General features: G+C 31.3%; 2 protein-coding genes across 5 annotated transcripts in view; both read left to right on the forward strand.

Annotated features, from left to right (window-relative positions):
• The window catches only part of LOC105202476 (octopamine receptor beta-1R), a 99,602-nt gene extending 91,821 nt beyond the window's left edge, over nt 1-7,781 (forward strand). For both annotated transcript variants that reach the window (XM_026136444.2, XM_026136443.2), the window contains one exon: nt 3,052-7,781. In XM_026136444.2, coding sequence (XP_025992229.1) covers nt 3,052-3,358 — 307 coding nt within the window. In that variant the 3' untranslated portion in view covers nt 3,359-7,781. The remainder of the gene's footprint in view (nt 1-3,051) is intronic.
• Nucleotides 7,782-18,983: 11,202 nt separating this feature from the next.
• Nucleotides 18,984-24,309, forward strand: part of LOC105197287 (octopamine receptor beta-3R) — a 191,948-nt gene continuing 186,622 nt past the window's right edge. For 2 of the 3 annotated variants that reach the window (XM_039454519.1, XM_039454520.1), the window contains exon 1: nt 18,984-19,210. The gene's annotated coding sequence lies outside the window, so the exon portion shown is untranslated. The remainder of the gene's footprint in view (nt 19,211-24,309) is intronic. The other variant, XM_039454522.1, reaches the window with a different exon arrangement.

Raw genomic sequence — 24,309 nt, forward strand, 5'->3', positions numbered from 1 at the left:
ACAAAACACTTAAATTATTTTATATATATAAAATAAATAAATAAATATATTTGTTTAATTCCTTTGATGTAATCGCATAACAGGCGACCATTTAAATGTAATTTTTTAAGCAGCTTTAAGATTATATTTCAAAAACTACTTCTTGTAGTAAAAATCTACAAATAACTACTTTTTTACTTAATTTTTCAAAAACTTTCTTGCTATAATATTTTGATTCTCAAATTTTGGAACATTCTGTATATTTTCCATTTGATACTGATTTGTACGCAAATGAACATTGGAAATTGTAACTTGATGTTTCAGATATCTATTACAATATGTGTGTGTGTGTGTGTTGTGTGTGTGTGTGTGTGTGTGTGTGGTGTGTGTGTGTGTGTTTGCGCGTGTGCGTATGCGTATGCGTGTGCGTGTGTGTGTGTGTGTTTAACCTGTCACCAATAATAAATTAATTTATTACAAGTCTGCAGCACGCTGCAAAAGGCGACCTTTCATTTAAATTGTACCTGTAGGTCTCTTAAATCATATTGCATTCAAAAGTATCGAATTTATGAATTAAAAATATAGGGAATTATTAAGTAATAATTATTTCATTAATAATATATTTATGAAATATTTAATAATTAATAAATAACAGTTATAAAAGTATAAGGATGTCGAAATAAAACTGTCTTGAATATATTTTTGTGACATATTTTTATTTATATCAATTATTTATTTCACTGCTATCATTTATTAATATATTTACATTATATATATTTACATTAATATATTTACTATAATAAATTTTGTGTTACGTTTCAGGGAACTTGATATATTTTATATTTTAAAATTTATTGAATATATTTGATACATATTGATTGATTGTTGTGAAGGAAATAAAAATACATTTTTAAAGAAATAATCTAAGATGCCCCATATTCGAAGCACTGTGAGTCAAACACACATAAAGTAGGTTTTTTTCAAAATATAACAATGTCAAAAAGAAATTTTAATTAACTTACAAATTTTCAGCATATTATTGAATAGAATAAAATATAATTACAACTATTAACTAATATACGAGTACTTTAAAATCCACAAATGAAACTATTGAGCAGTGAATAAGTGAAAAATGACCAAGAATACAAAACTTGTAAATGTAAAATAAAAATTATTTGCGTTCTTGTTGAGTTTAACTTTTTTGTACACGTCTTTGATAGATTTTCTTTTACATGTTCAAATGTGGAAATAAGTCTGATTTGGAAACAAAAGTATAAAATAATTATTTCGCATTGCTTATTTCATCATAATTATTTAACGTGTAACTATAAATATCTATACTATAACTAGATCACTAACTTGCGACTTAGCCAATAGCAGATCCGTATTTTTTAAGTCAAGTAAATGGCAATGACAGATGTATCAATGCGTAGGTGTGATCCCGTCACTAACAGTAGTGATGGAAATTACATGTAACATGTACGTATACTGTCATTTGCTTGACTTCAAAATGGCTGAAATTGGATATCCAATCTAAAACAGTTCTTGGATAACTTATTGATTATATTTAATAAGAAAACAGTGAATCATGATAAAAATAAATAAATAATCTAGCAACATTTTTCAACCGAATAAATTCGTGACTATAAAGAGCTAAATTTGTCGAGGCATACTATAATTTCTTTTTCTCTCTAATATAATTGTATATTATATTGTTATCTTTTTTTATCAAATAATTAGATGTCATTTTTAATATTTATTAAATTATTAAAGAGAAATTGAGAGAATAAAAGATAATAAATGTAAAAAATTTTTTAAATCGTCTCTCTTTCTCTCAGCACTCTTTAATGCATTTTAATGCACAAAATAAATAAAATACTATTTACCAATTATTAAGTACTTTACATTAAAAAATGTTTATTCTTTATATAAAGCGTTCCTGGCGCTTCGGCGCTCTGAAGCTTTAGTTCAGCCCACAGGGCTTTGTTTATAGAAGCGCTGAACATAACGTATCAAACAAATGTGTGTATCGTTATTAATAAAAAAGTTACAAGCAATAAAGTAAATAACAGTTTCAAAGAAAATCATTTTTTGTTAAAAAAAAAAACTCAGATATGTCATTGATGGATTTTAAGGGCCAGATAAAAGGTTAATATTGATTTAAGAAAAAAATACAACTCTTGATAGAAGAGTTTCTTTTTTTTTTAAATCTGTAATCCGAACTTGTAATAAAAAGTACTATGTTTTCTTTATTTCAACCCTTAACGGTTACACTTCAATAAAGCATCATAACGACCACATGGGGTCAAAATGTCCCTAGCTGACTTTGAACGACTGTCGCGCCCAAACTATTGATTGTTTTAAGTAAAAAAAGTTACTAGATATTCTTGAAATAGTGTAAAATGTGAATTAATTTCATGTTGTATTAAATTTTAAATCAAACACAGCAAAAAAATTATTGAACCAAAAAAACGTAAAAAAATGACTTTTTTAGTTAAAAGAATCATAACTTTTTAGACTTTTAATATTAAAAAAAAATGTTTAGACTCTTCAGATATAGCACTTAAAAAAAATCAATGTTACAGTGCTCGTTTTAAAAGACATATTTATTTTGAGGTATAAGAGGGTAATTTTCGAGAAAATGAATTGACGAAGATGAGCTGATGCGTTCCGGGCAACACCCACGTATAGACGGAATCTAGACCTGTCGATATATGGTGACAGAAGTCCAATATTAAAATAACATAGAGAAAATTTAGCTGAAACTTTCGTTGGGGTCAGACCCAGTGACCGTTAAGGGTTAAAAAAAGGTGTATGAGTATAGTCTGGGATATCCTATATTTAGTCTTTCGTATTTCACTCTGTCCTCATCAAATTAATTTATATGAACCTCTGTTGAATTACAACAAATGTTAATTATACATAGCAGGATTATTGCATGACGACAATTAATAAAATGGTTAAAGAAAATCGATTTAGCAAACAAAAAGAAAAACTATTTATGAGAAAATAAAGTTTGCTGCATGATTTATTTCAATATACACTAATAGTACGAATATCCGTTTGATTCAGGTACATCATCACGTCCCTGTGCGATTCTTGCGAGAGCGGCGATGTGGTGGTAGCGACGGTGTTTTGGGTGGGCTATTTCAACAGCGCCCTGAACCCGCTGATCTATGCGTACTTTAATCGCGAATTTCGCGCAGCCTTTCGCAAAACCCTCGAAAGCTGCTGCCGCGCAATCGGACCGGTACGCGACCTACGCCAGGTGCATCGCAAACAGGACCTCGTGCACAGCAACGCCTCGTCAGAGCTGCACGTCAACAATCAGCTGCGCAGTAGCGAGATGACTAACGTCCACATAGAGGCGTGTATTTAAACGGATCATGCGATCCTGTGTGGCGAAGAAAGTAACGGCGAAGTGTTCGAAGCATCTTCTGGATAGATAAAAATAGGTAGGACTGGAGCAGGTAGGGCAGATGAATTCCAAAAGTAATAATTAATTAGATCAATCGAAAAATTTGTTACTTCCTTTTTCTGTACACAAACTTTTTAATAATTCGATACTACAATATTTTTTTTTTCTATGAAAATCTCGAGCTTAAAGTATTACTGTTAAGCACGTGGAACAAGATTTGATGAAAGATATATCTCAATTCTTCTCTGAAATATAAAGGAAGATTATAATTTGATAAAAAAAAATTAATTTAATTTTTTTAAAATGTATTTTTGTATGTTCATGAAACGAAAGCAAATAATTGAAATTTTTAAATTAACCTGTGGGGATGTTGGTATTCACTATTGTCTTACTTTCTTTTTATAGTCTTCTATGATTATCTCTTTGAGATAATAAGGTTTGAGAAGGAAATTCAGGGATATAAAGTATAAAGAAAAATAAGAAAGCAAATATTTCAAAGAATTTATCATTGAAATTAAGACTGTTTAAAATTCACACAAAGAATTTATCGTTAAAATTAAGATCGTTTCAAATACGCCAAAGCATTTCAAATCATTCAAGGTCGTAAAAATGTGCAACGTCATGTATTTGTATCAAGCATTCGCAAATACCAAATCCGATTTGCGTGAGAGAGAAGCTCATAGTCCCAAAGAGAGTGTGAATAGAGTATGTACGCCATACTCGTGCCTATTTCGTTCTGCGGCCGACCTATTTTAAGGGACACATTCGCCACCGTCCCCAAGGGTCTATTTCTGTCTCGGCAGCGTTCCATCAGGTCCGTAAATAAGGCTTCTGTCCGTCGGCAGATTGATGTTCCGATTCAGTAGTAATATTTTAGCGGTGGTTCGATAACGTCGAAATGAATTTTTGTACTAACATTTGATTCGTACGCGAACTTCCATTTTGCCATAATTGACATCGTACGTGTACTTTTCAAACAAATTAAATTTCTGAAATCGAACTGATAATATTGTGACCACCAATATAATGCTGCAATGAATTAATTATATAATTATATATTATTTGCAATATGTTAGAAAATTTTGACTTTTGAAGCTTGCATGTGAAAAGATTTTTGGCTTTCATTCGACTACGTTCACTCTTAATCTTCTTTTGGATAGATTAGCCGAAAAATTAATCTCTGAAATTAACTAAGCGCTACACTAAGCGCTAGCTAAGCGTTTCGAGAACTTTTTCTGTAAAAAGAAATTAGCCCAAAATTGATTAAATTGCATAATTTACAAGAAAGCATGAAAGGACTAATTAATGGGATCTGGTGGTTTGAGATATTTCTGTAGACGCTGTCCCGCGATTGGAGGAGAAGTAAAGGGAAAAACAAAGAGACCAAAGAAAAGAGTTGGAGGGCGGGAGATAAAGCCGTTCTACTCGTTTAGGGGATCACTTTGTACATAATTGCGCTGCGAAAGCGCGTTTCGTTATAATCAAAGGGATTTATAATAACGAGCTCTTAGCGTTAAACGAGGTATCATTGTAAATACGAATCTGCGTTCGTTTAGGCTCGAGTAACTTCGTGTATAAATGTTAAAGCGTATCATCCCTCCCGCAAGACAAATCATTATATCGGAATAGATAAATTTACGAGGGCATGTTATTAAAGAGAATCACTAAAATGCCAAAGATGAAGCAGAATATATATTATATATACACATAGTATATCTATATGTACAGCAATAAGACGTAAGAATGACGTTCCGTTATTCGTTAATCGTAAAATATATTATATATTTATTATAATTTATTGTAAGTTATTTGTTATAACGAATGTAGCAAATACTCGATTAAAACTTAGATCGAATTAATTGTTTTAATTTTTGTAAACGTTTAAAAAGATTGAAGGAGCCTGAGTTATCTTCGTTAATATGTTATTATTCATATTATTTAAATACTTTTTAATTCTTGCTTTAGGAAATAACAAAATTATTGAAATTACATTAGATCGATTTATCTCAGAGAGGACATTTTATTTATCCAAATTTTTATTTTTTATAAGAAGTAACACATCTATTTTATGAACAATGTTATTTCAGAATGACTATTTTGTTTATACTGCCAAATGCTTTCTTATGTTCAGTACGATTTGACAACATTAATAACAAATAAAATAGTAATAAAAGAATATAATACACATTTTATATATTATTTAATTTTATATATATTGTCGATCAATAAGATAGTCTATAAAATATTTTACTGCCATCTTAGTCGAGATATTTGTATTGGATTACATAAATAAAACATCATGCATAATATATTAACATTTTTTTAAAATAAAGTCCTCTTTCTAAGATTATTTCGGTCTATTATTATACAGAGTATTTGAATTTTTAGAAGAGATTGATGACGGGGTGATCACAAAACAAATCAGGTTTACGAAGGCGCAATTGATTTTCAGTTTTTCTCTTTTTTGTCTTTTATTAACTTTTTTATATTATCGGCTGACAGATCAAAGAAGACGATATACGTATATAGTTATGTATATTTCAGAGTGCAGAACAATCACTAAAGTAAACATGGTCGAGCGTGGACGATATCGTGGGCATGTCTTTCTACTGTAATTAAAAATTGCAATTAGTAAAAATTGGAATTTTAATTACATGGATAACAGTTCCTAATAACTTTAACTTTCAAAGATGTAGAAAAATGAGAGAGAGAGAGAGAGAGAGAGAGAGAGAGAGAGTGTATGAGAGTTATAAAAAAAAATTTGAAAGAAAATAAATGTGTAAATTATAAGGTTTCTTTAAATATAATATTCTAATTTAAATTAATTTAGAAAAATATTTTAATTCTGACACGGAAAATATATATTTTTGTATCAATCAAGATCGATCCTAGAAGATTTCTAATACATAAATTTCAATTTCTTCTAATTTCTTTTTTATTTGTATTTTAGTTTCTTTTCCATATATATTTTTGCAGGGAAAGAATTACGGGGTACAAAATTGCTACGAAATCGTTCGCCGGCTCGATCCATTCGTATATCACGTATCTGTTAGGCTACATATAAAGGCGGCTAGTGTCCTCCTAATGTAACGTAATGTGCAACGTTGTAAATCGATGTTTACGAGACGTTTCTGACGCTAAAGTCGTTTTGCGTGCAATCAAGTTGGCAAAGCAATTTTATCGCAAGGGAGAAAGGGAAGTAAAACCGATTTCAGATGATTTATAATTTGTGAAGGGAAATTACAAAAACAATTTTAAGTATTAAAATAACAAGAGATTAAATATATAAAAATTTATATATCGAATTATTGATCGTCTGAAATAGGCCTTAGACAAAAGACATTCCTAACGAGGAGAGAAACACGTAGTATTTTAATGACAATAGTGTGAATGAGAGAAAATTTATCATTCCTTTTATGAATGCGTAATTTCTGTAAACTTTAGATTAATATCAAGATCGTTCTGTGAGAAATTGTATTATCTTGAATGCATGGTTACATGGACATGGCGGAATTTACAGGTTGCATAATTATATTTACTGTAGTGTGGTTTCATGGATCGTGATACATGACGAAGAGGCTAATTCGCTGCGAGATTATCACATGCGACTAATTTGCAGCGTATATCGCTAGATAATAGAGAAATTAATACGATAAATGATGGATATGTTCATTTTCTCATAAATTTCGAAGTCAATATATATGTATATTTTGACGCAATAACTTGTTATGCATATTCCTTGTTACAAGATGTTAACGATTATTTCTCGATTCACTGAAACGACTATAATTTACAACGTACGTTTTAAGTAGTATAAATATTAACTTTTTAATTTCTCTCAATTATCAATATTTAAAGTACCTGAAACGAAATCAATATGTAAGTGTACATAAATGCATTTTTTCTTTTAACTGTAATCTTCTAAAAAGGTTTATAATTTAATTATTGCACATATATACGCATACATCTCGTCATTACTCTAACAGCATTTTAGAATTCATAAGATATTGTGTGATGTTAGGATATCGATGGCAAAAATATTTTTTAATTGTATATTTGTTTTAAAATATTTATGACGTATATATTTATTTATTTATAGCATTATTTATCTCTTGCGCAATTATTAGTTTACAATTATATCGTCATTAATAGCGAATTTAATTAAAAGTTGCCTACGTTGCTACGCGTCCGCCATAATGAGAGCCTAATGATATATTTGCAAATCGTTGCAAATAGCATTTTTATGCCATGACGAAAGAATATGTGTGTATGTGTACGAGGCAAGATCTTCATGTATCGTGTAGGTACAAAGCGCGAATGTATAGACTGCGTTTGGAGATGTGGATCTACTGTGTAGAAAATTAATAACAATGTTTTAAAGAAACTTGCATTTTTCTTTACTTTCCTCAATTTTGTCATCGTATTTTGTAAATTTCTGCAATAGATTCTCTTTTCAAAACTGAGAATAATAGATTTAATTACATTTTTGTTTAAAACGAGATTATGTTTTCTGAAACTTTGAAATGGTTCTAATTAAATTTTAATCTTCTACAGTGCTGTTGTTCTGGTGCAAGCTGTTTCTTTTTTTCAGAAAGTCTGATAAATTTGCGTAAGTAAATATCATAACAATTTTTCAACTTGGCGTGAAGAACGAGGATAATTTAATTACTTAGAATTAAAAACGTGCAATTTCGTGATGTTAAATTTTCGTAAAATTGAAGAAGCCTATTTTGGTCAGAGATAAAATTTAATAATCAACACTTAAATAAACAATTAAAATAATAGACAAGTAAAATTTTTAAATTTAAGAAACTCATCTGTGAAAGAAGGTTGTACATAATATTGTGTATAACTTGTTTATTTTTAGAGTTTTATTTAATTTGAATTGAGATTTATAAAATTTATTCATTTTATGGACAATTTTTAACAAAGTTTTCAAACTGAAATTACACCTTTTTAAACTTTTTACGAATCTAGATCTTTTTAATGTCGAACATTTCGATAGTACATAATATTTTACGTTTGCAAAGTGTGTGAGATGCGACATCCCATTTCAGAAAGCTTGTCAAGATTTCATGGGTAGTCAAACTGCGACGTCTGCTTAGCATCCGGGACAATAGCATCCTCTCACTATTGTTGTAGGATACACATACAACTGTGCCGCATCGAGAGCATTCATGTTATCGTAGAATATTTGCGAGTGCGCCTAAACATTTATTTTCACTTTGAATAAAGTATAGGATCTAAATAAATTGTGAAAATTCCTCTCGATTGTCTTCTCTACGCGCTCATAAATATTAACCAATTCTTGTACATTAATTTTATATACACGTAAAGGCAGAAAGATTAAGAGAAAAGATTAAGAGATTAATTAAAGTTCAAGCAATGTTTTTATACGTTTTTCACATTTCATTTAAACAGCTGCAAAACAACCGTTGGTAAACATCTACTAATAGCCACTTTTACTTGCGACTATAAAGTGGAAAAACATTGAAAGTTGCTTTCCACGAAGGATATAAAGTTGCTCGAAACCGCTTGTTATTACCTCCTGAGTTTTATTACATTCAGAAAAAGAGAAAAGTTAAAGTTCCGTGAAATATATAAAAAGAAACGAACCGATAAACGAAACAAATTTTGAAGCAAAGTTTTATGCATTGCATAGTTCGTGACTTAATAATACATTGCCTCAAATCTCTAAATGCAATATTCTCTTTAATACCAAAATCTCTTTAACCAATACCGGCACAATAAGGAAATTTCTCGGGAATCTTCAATATCAAAACTATTTTTTTATTGTTATTATATATATTAATAGAAAGAGATGACATTAATAGGAAAGAAAATTTCTATAAAGTAAATAAAACGTTGTCTAGTTTCAAGAATATAAAAATAGAAGAAAGTGAAATAAAATTGAATGTCTGGACAGGAAATTTTGAAAATCATCGATTTTTTAATCGGTTTAAATCTATAAATATATAAAAAATGGTTATTGATTTATTCCGTGCAAATGTTGCATATTAACTCTTTAGCCTTTTATGAAACGCGCAGTAGCAGATTATTAATTACTCGAATCGCGAATACGGTGAAGGAGCATGTCTCCGCTGCAATAAGAGGCCCGGCAATTAATTTGTGGAAATGAAACTGGGTTAATATGATATCGCCCCCGAAGTGAGCCAAACGTTTGCCTCCCGATTTGTGTAGCATCAAACGTCCGGGATGTTCTTGAAGACGCTGGCTCGTTGACGTCGATAGACATGTAACGTGATAGAATATGCGCTGTTCCATGTTGACGAAGGAAATTCAATTAAATCCTTCTCTTATGCAATCAAAGTCTGTTTAAAATTTTGACGCAAATGCTTTTCTTCCAATATATCGTTTGTTATTTTAAATTTAATTTTTTTCCTTGATAGTGAAAATTTGTTTTTATTTTCCTTAAAATTAAAAAAAAATTTTATTGTTCGTTATCAATTATTTTGTGGATTTTAAATTTTGAAAATCTTCCCTTCACGTCTACATTTTTAGACCGTGTTTACACATGTTAAGACTGTGTTTACATGTGTTAAGACTGTATGTGCGTACTTTGTATAGACTGAAGATTGTAAGAATTCACACAAAAATTATTATTAGGCGCCAATCTATTGCAGATCGAGATGGGTTTTTTTTCTCATTTTTTTAGTTGAATTTTACATTTTTAAAAATCTATATTGGAGAAATAATCTTGAGAGATTCATTGAATTTCATTGAGAATTTAATATAAAAAGAAGAAGAAAGATTTTTTCCTCTTACATAATAATTTAAAAGAAGTCGAGCTCCTTTGTTGGGTTCCTTTTTTCATCAGCGCTTCTTCGAAAAGCGAGAGCGGAGAATGTGGGGCATACACCTGCTGCTACTGCTGGTGTTGTCCCGGTTTCGATACTGGTTCCAGTTTTTTCTAGCTCGCCCCAGGACTCTTCGCAGCGGGCGACTGCGTTCATGCATATGCGTTTCACAGATTTTCTATGGACCGCTCATAAATGGGGGAAAGGTCGGGGTAAAACATCCAGGTCGCCTTTACTTATCGATGCACTTCCAGTGCGATTTTCGCAAGAATTAGTAAAATGTCATAGGATGCTGCGGTAAAGATTCAGTGAAGCGATGCTTCCTTTCTTTTTTTTTTGTATTTTTATAAATAAGAAACAGAGATTTTTATAAATAAGAAAGAGAGAAAAAGAGGAGAAAAAAGAGAGAAATAAAGCAAAATATAAAAAAGTGAAAAATTGTATGTGATTACATTTTTGTTTCTGTATATTATTATATGCAGCATATTATAATTAAATATTGTTTAATATTACTTGTTATTTACTATAATTAATTAATTATAATTATAAATAAAATATAATTTATTATTATAAAATAATTATAATTTAATATTATAAATTAATTATAATTTAATATTATAAATTAATTATAATTTTTAATTATTTATAATATTTAATTTTTAATTATTTATAATAATCTTAATTTAATAATAAAGGAATATTATATATTGTTATTAATAATTATAATTAATATTTAATTATAATTATTTATAACAATATATAATATTCTCTTATTATTAAATTAAGATTAAATTTAGCTGCATGAAGTTGTCTCAAATGTATTCTTTCAAAGCCACATTTAGTTTTTGAACTAAAGCTACGGTTTCATTGTCAATCTTTTTGCGAACATTGAGAAATGTATGTTCGATAACGACAATAAAATATTATTGTGACCTTCGGAACCGAAAATACGGATTATTGACCAATCGCCGTGGTAAAAATAATATAACGCGAAGAACGTGTCGCACGTGTGCTTCATTAAAACTTACGGGTCGTGAAACGACCTCCAGACTTCGCTGTTATCGCTTCATTACTTTATAATCGTTTATTCAAAGAATCTAAAATAGAAGTTATGCCCCAGTATTAAAAAAAAATATCGATGTTTCTTAACAAGTAGGAAATCATTACTTTGACGATCGAAATCTATTTCGAGAATATTTGTCGTTATTAACAAACCGCCACTTATATCCAGCCGGAAAAGATCCTCTTTATATACATAAGTATATCTTATAAACGTATTCCTTTTTAAAAAGGAATTTTCTTAGGAAATGGATTTACGTAATGAAGAATTCTTGCAATTTCGCTACAAAAGAGTTGAAAGAAGCGTAACAATAAAAATTCTTTTTTATCTTGTAATACTGCGCAAGATGGTTATTACATATCGTAAGATCGGGAATAAAGATATTTCACTTCGAAGAATTTAGAAAGATTTTGCAGAAGCTTTTGCATTTAAGATATTTATAAGATCGTGATATTCATTCATATTGAACTTACGTCGTAATTCGGTCATAATTCGACGAACGTCGCTTTCGATTCCCCGGAGGAAGGTTCGGTCGAAAACTTTGGATTTATATCAGCGGTATTCTCTCTTCAGAACGAGGATAAATCTCATTGGAAAAATCCGAAGAAAAACAAGAAAAACGATAATGACTGGATACAAAACTTTACACAAGAGCTACGAATAATTCGGAATAATTCGAAAATATAACGCGCCGTGTTGCTAGGGCAAAATTAAAATCGATAACGACGAGCTTGATCATGAACCGCCAATTTAACATGATCGTTTAATTAACGCAAAGTGCGTTCGCGGCAGAGCGCGTAAAGTTTTATTAACCTGTACGCAGAAATTAATCACAAATAATGGAAAGGCTAGTTTTCGTGGTGATGTTGTAATTATGCGTAAAATAATTACAGAATAACTTTTTTGAAATATCGTCGTATCTGCTAAAAAATTAGAATTGCTAGAGAAGAGATACAAAAAGCTTTGCTGAATTCTATAGTGTTTTGTTAGATTCATATTTTTAAAGGTTAAATAATGAATTAACTTTTTTGCAAACCAAGATATTTAAAATTAAGGAAAAATTGGAATAAATAGTTTGAACAATGCAATTATAATTGTACTTAACGTTTTTTTATTTTTTGAAAATAAATAAATTGAAAAAAAAAATATAACAAATGATATCATATATGTATAACTTTATAATATATAATGCAATTATCATTTTCTAAAAACATAGATTTAAAACAATTATTTAGAACGCTTCGATTATTATTAAAATATTACGCTGTTGCAATTAAAATATGTGCAGACATTTTGCGAAAAGAATAATAAAATACATCGATCTTTGAAATATGGACATAAAACATTAACACTGCGCGCACGTAATATCTCGCGGCGAAAGGCTATCAAAACAATGTCATTCTTTCAATTACTTTTGTCATATTTAAAAATAATATTACGAACTTGTAAGGGATCATTTAGATTTAAAATAAAGAAAATTCTATTTCCGTTTTTCTCAATTACTGTATTTCCATTCATATTTTGTTTATTATTTTACTACATTTTATATATAAAATGTTATATACATATATTCTCTCTTTTACTTATTTTGTTTATCATTTATCATTTTTTATCTTTTTCGTCTATCTCTCGTTTCCTTTTAATTATATTACATATCCTAACTTATTACATTTTATAATTGTTTTATTGTATTACTTATATTAATTTTTATTTTGTATTTATATATTATATGTATGTATATATATTATTATATTCAGTCTTTTTAACCAAAGTTTAGAAAAATCTGTCGAGTTAACGCAATAATCTTATTATACAGTTTTAAGAAAAAATGCTTAAAAGTATTATTAATAATTTGTGGAACATCTTGTTAGTATTTATTAGTTGGTTTTTTTAATTAGATTAAGAGATTAGTTGCAGTATGTTAAAGACAAGCGATTTTCTGCTGTTAATGCGAGATCCAGTGCGTTAATGCTCTTTAATCTGGAGCGTTTGCTCGACCCAGTGATGCGATGTTACACTGAGTTCCGGATTCAGCCTCGCGTAAATCGAATTAGTAGCAAGTTGCATTCCGACAATTTCATTGTTCGTCACCTGATTATACGAAACTGATGTGGCGTTCTCGCTGATTCGGTTTTATTCGGTATGTTCATTAAAAGAGTTACTAAAAAAAAATAAAATTTAATTCAGGAGATGTTAGCAAGAGATGTTACGAGGTGAATAACACTAACTAATTGGGAAAAATTACTCTATCTTATTACGTTGTAGTGAAAACAGCAGAGATTTCTGCGTCTATTTTTGTTCTTCACAGAAAAATTTTAAAAATAACTTTCTGAATTATTTTAATACGTTGCGTCAGAGGTTTTATACAAGAACTGTTTTATACGACATTTTTCAAAAAGAATCACAAATTAAATAACATGGAAAATGTTAAATTACACAGCGAATCAAAGGATACGTATCACATTCTGTATAACCTGTATTTTGGAGTTCTCTGACAAAAGTAAATACTATTTATTACAATATATTGATTACGTATCTGCGGGAACATCAATCCCAGCTCGATTTAATAATTCAGATTAGGATTTGGTTGACATTTCCGCAATTAATGCAATAATTTAATTTAATTCCTCTTTCGAGGAATTCGTCCATGAAATTTAGGACGTTGTTTAATACCGTTATTTTATGCAATATTATAAAATAATAAGTAGCTTTAAATATTGAAAATGGCTCTTTCTGTCTCTCTTTCGTAATTGTTCCGAATAGGAAATTGCAAAATTGTGTACAAAATCCGTAATAATAAAATTAATAATAATAATATTAACAATAATTTATTTATACTTGCATTTAATGTAATATTAATAGATTTTTATTAAGCGACGTAATACTTGAATTTACAAATAAAGCATTTAATAAATGAACAAAGTTGAAAAAGACTATGACATAAAAGTGATAAACAAAATTTTAGAAATACGTAAATAGATAAAAAAAAAAATAATATTATTATTATTATATTTTACTACATTATTTTCTCGACTGAGAGAAAGAGAGGGGGAGAGAAAAAGAAAAAAAAGAATTTTTACGGAGATTATATAAGATTACATAAAATTGAAAATGTAATCAAGGGAAATGTAGCGATACGGAGTTTGCAGAATAAACATATTTTCTCAGATTTTCTTGTTTCATCTTTCGTTATAACCAAAAAGTGATAACACAGTAATGGAAATTCATGTTTGAGAAACCCAATTTCTTAAATCGATTTTTCGTAACTTGGATTGAAAACGAGATTGCCAACAGACGATAGTCTAACATATAAAGGTAAATGAGTGAAATTTGCGCGTTACATATTTAGAATTACATATCCGAGTGGGAAATACCATTTTATCGACGGACTGCAAAGTGTTTCTATATCATCGAGTTCAACGCAGTGTATAATAAAATCGATAAGAGCCTCGATTCTATAAAGTACAGAATTGCCTGTAGTCGATAAGCTTGAAATAAGTTAACGTTAATGAAGATAAACTTACTGAAGCTTAACTGTAAAATTGATCGTAGTGAAATTTCGCTTTTTTCTGCAGACGATATATAAAGGTAGAATTTTCCTTGTTGTGATAACGAAGAAATGAGAAGTTTTATTCTAAACCAATGTATGATAAATATTATAATAAAAATATTCTTCTATTGATAAAGTACATTTTGATGATGTGATGAATTCTATATTTTGAACACAAAATAAAATTAACTTAAATTTTATTATTACTAATGATAGAATAAGTTTCATTTCTTTAATATAGTTATACATCGATTTAAGTGTCCATCAGCTAGATATCCTGTTAAAGTTCAAAATCAGGGAGGTGTATTTTAATTTATAATATAATTTAACGTTTTTGCACTCTCTCACTCTCTTGATTTGTAACATGGATATTTCGTTAGGGTTTATTCTAAATTATTAAACACAACCAATCAACGATCATAAAATTTTCAAATTATTAGAAAAAGTTTTTATCTTAATTGTTACAATTTTAAGTAAAATTTGACAATTACTAAACACAAAATTTCTTTCCAACTGAACAAATTAAATATTATCATCATAATATTTAATTAGGTAAAAAAAAAAGATTAACAAATTAATACATGTACATTTCGACTGGTAATAGATCAAAACGATAGAAAAGAAGTCAATTTAATTGTGTCTTATGCCTTTTAAATATTATTAATACTTGAATTTTGCACAATATTTTTATTGTTCGCCACGATTTATCAGTTTTACTAAATGTACGGTTAGCACACGTATGGCTGAGTATTTATAAAATCCATTAACTGTATTAATTGAAGTTTTTTTAACCCAATTCAAAATCAGATTTGGATAACGAGGCTGGGCGATTAAATCTACGCGTTCCTAATGGCAATTCCCTATTGTCGTGTTTCTCAAGTCAAGTTGACAAGGTCGACCATCGACCAAGTCGATGAATGGCAGCCGAGGTGAAGTGAGGGTGAAACACGCCGCATTGGGTCATGTTGTCGCATCGATTATGCACGTACGACCCACGTCCCGCTACACATGCCATCAGTTTCGTCAATGGCCAGGTTGATTGCCGTCCTCCGTTTGCCAAAATTACATACATTAAATCTCTAATATATTTGCCTGATTCATAATCTTCAAATTTACATTGATATCCGTGGAAACTTTTTGAAAACAATCCGATATTCTTTAGCGATTAAAAAGTCAATTAATACACGTAATCTTTTCAGCGTCTGGGGAAATCATGAAACGTAATACTGTCGGGGGAAAAAGTAGCTCTATAAGTATTTCGTTATAAGGAAGATGTTGAATATTGAATATTATTAAATTATATTATATGTGAAATGCAAAGTATTCTTTTGCGCATTTTTTTTTTAATTAAAGAGAGATAGGAATCAAAATTCGAACTCGTAATTTAATTACTAATGCTCAACACAGTTTCACATATTATATAAAACCTGTCGTTCACGTGGCTGCTGCATACGCATTGGAATAATTTAAAAGGGGAATTGAAATTCTCAATGAGAATTAGGAATTTAATTAGGAATTGTGTAAATTTTCGTAGAACTAGCATTTTAATTATTAATTTAATATAATCCCGAGGGGCGATACGTGAAGTCTTTGATCATCTGAATAGGACCGCAATAACCGAGTTACTCAGGCGTTAACTCTCTCGCTCGCTGTTGCCGAAACAATCAAGGTAATACCAGCGGTGTAACGTCCGCCAAGTGTCCATAGTTACTGGTGCGACAGTGCGCGAGGCTGTTCCGAACTTGTTCGTGCGACACAACGCCTTGAGAGAAGTTTGCATTGGCGCATGTTTCGCATCTAAATGCGCCTTGTCTAACGTTAATGTCGTAGACGTTACGCGACGCGACAGTACGTGGAGTACATGTACCTACGCATACCGGCTACGAGATCGTGGACGGTTCTTGTCGGGGGGAAGCGCTTACTCTCCGTTGCATCGATTGAACGAACTGAGAATGTTCCATTAAAATAAATGGAATAGAGGCTAAAATAGTTGCACAGCAATTACGAACAAATCATGGCCGCTTAATAGCCCCTGAACGCACGCCGACTGTAAACGTAGGTATTTAACTGAGATTCCGTAGGATATTATGGCACGAAGACCAAAACGAGAATTTTAGAATTTTAGAATTTCAAGGTGAACGTCCTGCCGATCGAACATGTACCTGTACACTTTTATTAATCTCAAATGTTTCTTTTTTTTTTTATTAAAATTTAATTATAATCTTAAATATTGAAAATTTAATATTACAATTGAAACATCATTTGAGATTAATAACACCCGATGAATTTCATGTAAACCCGCATGTAGATCCGTATCCGGTCTCTGAAGCGTCTACCTTATAAAAAATGTTTCGAGTAGAACTCTTAAACTTGCAACGTGATCCGTTCAAAATTGTATTATTCCAATACCTTCGATTCCTCTTACTTTCTTTTTAATTTTTTTGCGGATTACGGTTATCTTGAAAGTTGAAAATGCATCGGGAGATAGAAGTTCCTCGACGCGTTCTATCCGGGAATTACAAATACTTAGGAAATTTCAGCTGAAGTTGATTTATTACCGCCCCCTGTCGTTTAGCCTGCGTTACGAGGTGAAAGCTATTTACACGCTGATCGCAGTTTATCGTCGCTCACTGCCCTCGAGGGAGGGCACTTGTCTCTTCAAACGACGAGAACATAAACTTTCAAGATCGTTTCCCCCTTTTTTTTGTCGTTCCATCGCGGCCGATTTAAAATTTCAAAAATCCGGAGATTTAATATTTTGAAAATCCCTCAGTTCTCCAATCCCGTCATGGTCATGCGATATACATTTGACCGCGAGTAATTGAGATACTATAGCCAGTTAGAAATGGATTGTTCCAAAGAATTTATATCTCTTGTTTCAGAATACACCGCAAATGCAATTTAACTCGTACAGCACACTAATATTGTATCGACATCTCAGCAATATTTAATCGCAAGATTGCGAATATTGCAGCAACATTGTAAAATATTGATAAAATATTAATGAGACATTGCAGAAATGTCTAATGTCTAATGTAGAAAATTCAACATAGATTCAATATTGAAAAAATATTCACACTTCAACATTCAACATCGCAATGTTTCTACGACATCTTTGCAATATTGCAATGCAATTGCAACATTGCTACAATGTTGCTGCAATGTTCTGTGCTATATGGATAATTTATTATATAGAAATTATACTTATAAATTGCACAGATGCACGCATGCAGAAATTGTAGCAATTTTACAGAATGTATTGTGGAAATCTAAAACGACAAGAAAGGTTTATGTACATAAATGACATCGTCATCGTGTTAAATGACAGCCAAGAATTCTTGAGACGTAAAAAGTCCGAATGTAAAAAAAAAATTATATATATATATAATAACATTACGTACTGAGCAACGTTCTCCTAAAGTGCACTGTTAAAAACGCTATGAAGTTCAATGTATTTTTAAGTTACAACATAAAATTCAATGCACGTTAAATGTAATGTCGCTATAACTGAAAAGCTTGTGCATGAAATTTAGTGCACTTCTGACAACGTTAAATTTACATTAAATGTACATTAAATGTTTTTAATATTATGCCTGCTTGAAATTTGCTTCCGTCACATTACATTAAATTCTGCTACCGATTTTTAATAGGCTACTTAAAAATTTAGCTAGGGTACAGGTGGATCTGAAAATAACTTCGTTGCACCATCAAAATAATTATGTAGGTTAGTTATGACGCTCAAACTGGTTACCAAAACGTCAAAACTTCTTGACATTGCTTCATAATTGTTTCCCGCAAAACTATTTTCAGATCATTCAAGTAAACTTTTAGACATTTCAGCAAAACTGTTCTTTCCGTATAATTATAAAATATTTACGATTACAACATCATTCAGTTAAATTACAAATAATATAATTTTTATTTTTTATTACAATTACTTAATAATATTTCCAATATTATTATATCTTTAGAAAAAGAAATGTACTGACAAATCGGGGTAAATCTCGCGTTCCCACGCTCGCCGCGGCAGGATTGGTGCAACGCACCTGCTAGGTGCGATCGAGGCTCACCCAGAGGGTTGTTTTCGACTGCAGCTGCGCCACCGGTGGAGGGTGCCGGAAGCAGGCCACCCTCTCTCTCATCTGGGAAGACAGTGCGGCCTGATCCGCGGCGCCGGCCGAATCGCCGGCACCCCGTCCGCGTCCGCCGAGCGTATGTTTCTCGACGCGATGTGCCGGAAACGATGAATGAAAATGTGCGCGACTCCGTTATATCAAATGCGCATCGCAGTGAGAGCTACCCGTACGACTACCCGTTGAAACGTGCGAGCAAAGAAAATCGCAATTAAAGCGCCAAAATTTAACGAGCGCCAAGTTACTCGAAGGGTGCGAATCTTTTTCTTTCGTCAACGCTAAAGAGGGGGGAGGGGAGGGAGAATATAATTTAATCAACGTCATCCGCTGGTGTTGTCCGAATGAGAAAATGGGGTTTCTAAAAGTCGTTAAAATCCGCGAAATCGCATCCGCAAACTAATTCCTACTTCTCGTGACCGATATCTTGATTATGAGAGTACGCTTTGGTCGGCTGACAATCGAAGGCCTCTCGAATTTTTTATTTCGCATTCGCAAGTACTGCCGCATCGAGTTAACTGGGCTGAATCTAACGCGCAAACGGGGTTCTAGGTAGAATGGGTCGCGAATATGCGCAATTTTGCTCTCGCGATTTGCTTGAAAATATTGCCGAACAATTGGCATTGTTGAAATGTCTTCGTTCAAGCTCTCATTCGTTTGGAACTTCTTTTAAAATTAAAGGGAATATAGGACGTGCTAAAATGTCAAACTTCTTTTTTTTATCAAGGTTTTGCAGAGGCTTTACCTTTATAAAATAAAATAAAAAAAAAAATTGTTTATTGAAATCATATCGTTTATTGTTGAACGCGTTATGTTCCTGTAGATTGGAATTGTTTTTCGAAATGTCATCTTGCTCCGAGGGAGATATACAGAACTATTTCGTTCTATTTCTAGACGTTCAACTCTGATAGAGTTTGGAAATTATACTTGGTATTCGAATTGCAAAATATAATGTTCGTAACTCTAGGTTTAATGAATTCTCAACGAAGTTGTGACTGGAAGAAAATTTCTGGGTGTATTGTCGTTTGTTAAAACTTTGTAAATGTTCGATGTTGTATCTTTTCAGTAGGTAGAAATGGAACAGTGAACAGCAGTTTAGATTCAAGAATGTAATTACGCGCCGTTTGATAAATTTCATCCGCCGCTGAGTGCGGTCTGTTGAAGCTGCACGAAAGGAATTTCTGCTTCCTGTTCGTTTGTCAGAGGTAGATTAACGTTCAATGTGTGCCCGCGTATATGTGCGTTAAGCGTGTATAATAATAAAATTAAATGAGAAATTTCATTCGCCATTTTGAGAGATAAATCCCATCTGATTATCGCGCAGCAATCCAAAGAGAAAAAAAGAAAAATAGATTTTATATTAGCTGGGAAATTATAAACTGACGTTCGTCACTTGGTAGCAAACTTTTCAGAGACACATGCAGCAGGGATAAAATATCATTTTTTGTTTAGATATATCGTATTTCTTGTGCAAATGCAGACGCAATTTGATTTGCGAGATCACGTAATGATTCATGGAACAGCTCACGCGATAATCGGATTTTCCTAGAGTCTCGAGAGCGATCGTAATAAGACTCCTCGCGTAATTTCGTTTGTCGGGATCCCTATGTGGTATTCTTATAATAAGAGCTGTGGGAGCTGCGAACGCGAGATTACACTCGTAAGAAAGCATTTTGGTTCTCTCTAACGATCCTGTATCGCTTGGTTTTTCCGCACACCTGGAGCGAAGAGTTTATTTCTTCTCTCCGGAGTATATAACTCCCGCTTCAAACGACAGTGTCACAAAACCTATTTGGATTCGAGAGAAAAAAGGAAAGAGAAAAAAGAACGGAATCTTCTGTAATGATATTTAAACTGTTATATATCGCGATGAATTGATACAGCGCGCAATCTAGTTATTCCTACTTTCTGAATATTAATATAATAGCTTAGTAATAATTAATAATCCCCGATTTAATATTAATTTTCGATTTGCTATTTATTTTGCGCGTCGCGCTTTATTATTCGACATTATTTATTTTATTACGTATCATTTATTCATTTTTGAACGCGCGCTATTTATTTATTTTTTTTATTACGCGTTGTATTATTTATTTGCTGCCACAGAGATTGTTCATATTATTGTACATATTCTTAAACAATTACACCTAAATTTGATTACATCTGATGATATTCATTTGAATAGCATTTGCTGCGCAACGCGAAAAAACTCAAGACCTCCATATAGTCCACGTGTTAAGAATATTAACGTTGAGAGTCAAATTTACAGTTTTTCAAAGTACAGCTCGTCGATATTTTTCCATTAAAAATATTTTCTCTCTCGGATGATCTCTCTCGCCGCGACCAAAGATATGCGCACGTTATGAAAAGAAAACGCCGAGGTGTTTTCTTCGTAACGATGAGGGCGTTTTTCCACTAAGAGAAGCTACGTTTTTATATCCTAAGTGAAATGTGGTGGGTCGAGAAGGATAATCCTCCGATCAATTTAGAGTCAATTTTTCTTTCGCAAAAATGTAATTGCAGTTTCTTTATTGTTGATATTAAATATCCGAAGCTCCCAATTAAGATACTGGGACCTCGATAAAACAGAAGTCTGACTTTTGCTTCGAGTAAATTTTCATTCGGCGCTTCGAAAAAACCATTTCACATCGATAAAAAATTTTTATTTTAATCTCCGTCCACAAAATATAACGCCGCAGGTGTAAAATTTTTTCTACTAATTGAATGACGTTTAGCAATGTCGGAATAACAACACAATATCGCGATACGGAAATAACGTTAACGCGTTGTCACGATTTCCCGGTAAAATGTAGTAAACATTACAAATTTTCAGGTAAATGAATGTTAATCCCGATTTTTGCCAGCCAGTAGATCAACTGAAAACTTTCTAAACTAAAAATGCTAAGGATGCTAATTTTTCAGGATTAATTAGGCAGATGAATAACGAGTACGTGTGATTCACTTTCCTGCTTCAAGAACTCTTAAAATTCGGTCATTTAGGTAATTATGCGCGATGAAAGAATTACTTAATTTCTTCTACGCGGTAAATTGCTTTCTTTGTTTCGGCGTAACTATCGCAGTAATTAAACGTGAAAAATCTGTGCAAAACTGCAGCGAAATGATTACGGTATTAATTAATTTTAAGCAAGAAGGTAAAAAACCTGCGGTTTTTTGTTTTTTAAAGAAATAATTCTGCACACCAGAAAAAATATTTAATTAATTCTTGCGCAATTTTTACGATAAGAATTTTAGAAGGAATAATTGCATAAAGGAGTCCCAACTTAATTATGACAATCACATTCCAACGAATTTCTCTCTTTCTTTCAAAGAATTGTGATAGAGGATCATAATGAAGAAAATATCTATTTTAATTTTATTTTGTGCGTACAGTGAACACACAGCAACTAAATGAAATTGGCAATTAAAGCTGGGGTCGTTAAAGGTACGCGCATATCAAATTAAGTATTCCAATACCGGCGGTAATTATAAGTCTTGAAAAACGCTTTCTGAAAGCTATTGCTTACTAGCAGCCTTAGAAATTCTTTTTTCCCATCAGTCAGTGAAATACAATCATGCACCTTTTAAATTTGTTCGTGTATAAATTATATAGCGGATTTATTTGATTTCATTATGTGATGCTTTAGTATTTTCTGGTATCTTTTATAATAATTGAACTTAAGAAATACGTCAATATATTATATTTATAATTAATTTCTCTTACCATTTCGATAAAACAAGGAATAAAAACAAGGAATTTGCCCTTGTATTGGATTCAACTTTAAACCTTTATTAACTGTACTTTGATCTACGGTAGCATATTGTGCTGATGCCAGAAAGAAGATGCATTACCGCACTCGGAAGGTGCAGTTAATTGCCGGTAATTATCTAACTAATGCTCCATGAAAAGCGGTGCTTGCACTGCCACTCGTTTCGACCTACTTTTATGCAACGATGTACGTATATCGAAATCTATCGCTTGCGCAATATTTCCAAATCCATCTTCCATACAGAAATTGATGTAAAGAAATGACGTGGTTTAGATTGCAATTCTCAATGTTACTTTAGAATATTTATAATATGGTTTTTACAATAATTTTACGATATAATCCTAATTTTATTATAATCATTTTAGTTTAATCTTATTTCAAAATTGTGTGTAATAATAATCTGATTAATTAATTATTATTATCCACTGTGACGTTATTTATTAGAAATTAATGTTCAATGTGAAACAAATCGTATTGTAAATAATAAATGGCAATCTCGCCGTAAAGTTTTCATCGTATTTACTATGCGGATTATTATACGGTATCATCGGATGTTTAAATATATATGCAGTATATCCCATTATTATGGAGTACCGCACAGTATCTTTCCCTTTTCTTTTTTATCTCTCCGCCATATAATTTTATTCGCGCTCTTTTGCCAGTACAAAAAGTGTCTGGCCGTATGCCAGTGAGCCAGTGCGACGATTACACCGCTGCTGCGTTTTAGCATGAGTTTTATATAGCATCCGTGATGGGAAAAAGAGATATATCTATATAGACGTCTGTAGAATTTACGAACTTTTGTTTGAAATTTTTCGACGCAATGGCAGATGACAGGCTATTTCGTCTATCTCGCGTGAAGTTTGCATATGCGCTTTAGAGAGAAAAAAAAGTCTTATCCGATTATAGTAATTATAGAATGTTTAGTTGTATACATTAAATGAATAACTAATCCGATTAAAATTGATTTTAAAATCTGATTTTACTCTGACAATTATAAAATTTTACAAAACTGTAATACAAATAAATAAATAAGCTACTTCAGTTAGTCTTTAAAAGAAAAGCAAATAAAACTGTCCTCACTTTTGCTTAACGTACAATTCTATCATTATCAATATAATTTAAAACAATGAGATCTTTGTCACATATAACAAAAAACTCATTCTTTATGTTTCCTCTCTCTTGTTTTTTTTGTGTAAATATAATATTTTCCTCGAAGTTTTTTGAATTTTATTTTTAGAGATATTTTAGTTTGTTTATACATTACTGGGTACAAAATAGAAAAGCAAAGCAAAAATACAGAATATTTTTATACCAGATGGAATATTTCTACGCATTGTGTACGTTCTGCGTGCCTTTTAATATTAAATCTCATGATCGATATTTCGGTTTTGTAGTTTCTTCTTGCAATTGCGGAAACGAGTTTCAACACATATTCCTGTTGGTTAACTCCATTCGCAATTTTAATAACCATCCTATCGAGTTGATTGGACGAAACGAAACGGATCGTAGTTGTTTGCAAAAACAAGAATATTGACAAATCCAAGCGGGAAAAATTTGCTCAATATTTGTTATAGCATATCGAGT

This window comes from Solenopsis invicta, chromosome 10 (assembly GCF_016802725.1).
Source record: "Solenopsis invicta isolate M01_SB chromosome 10, UNIL_Sinv_3.0, whole genome shotgun sequence".
NCBI lineage: Eukaryota > Metazoa > Arthropoda > Insecta > Hymenoptera > Formicidae > Solenopsis > Solenopsis invicta.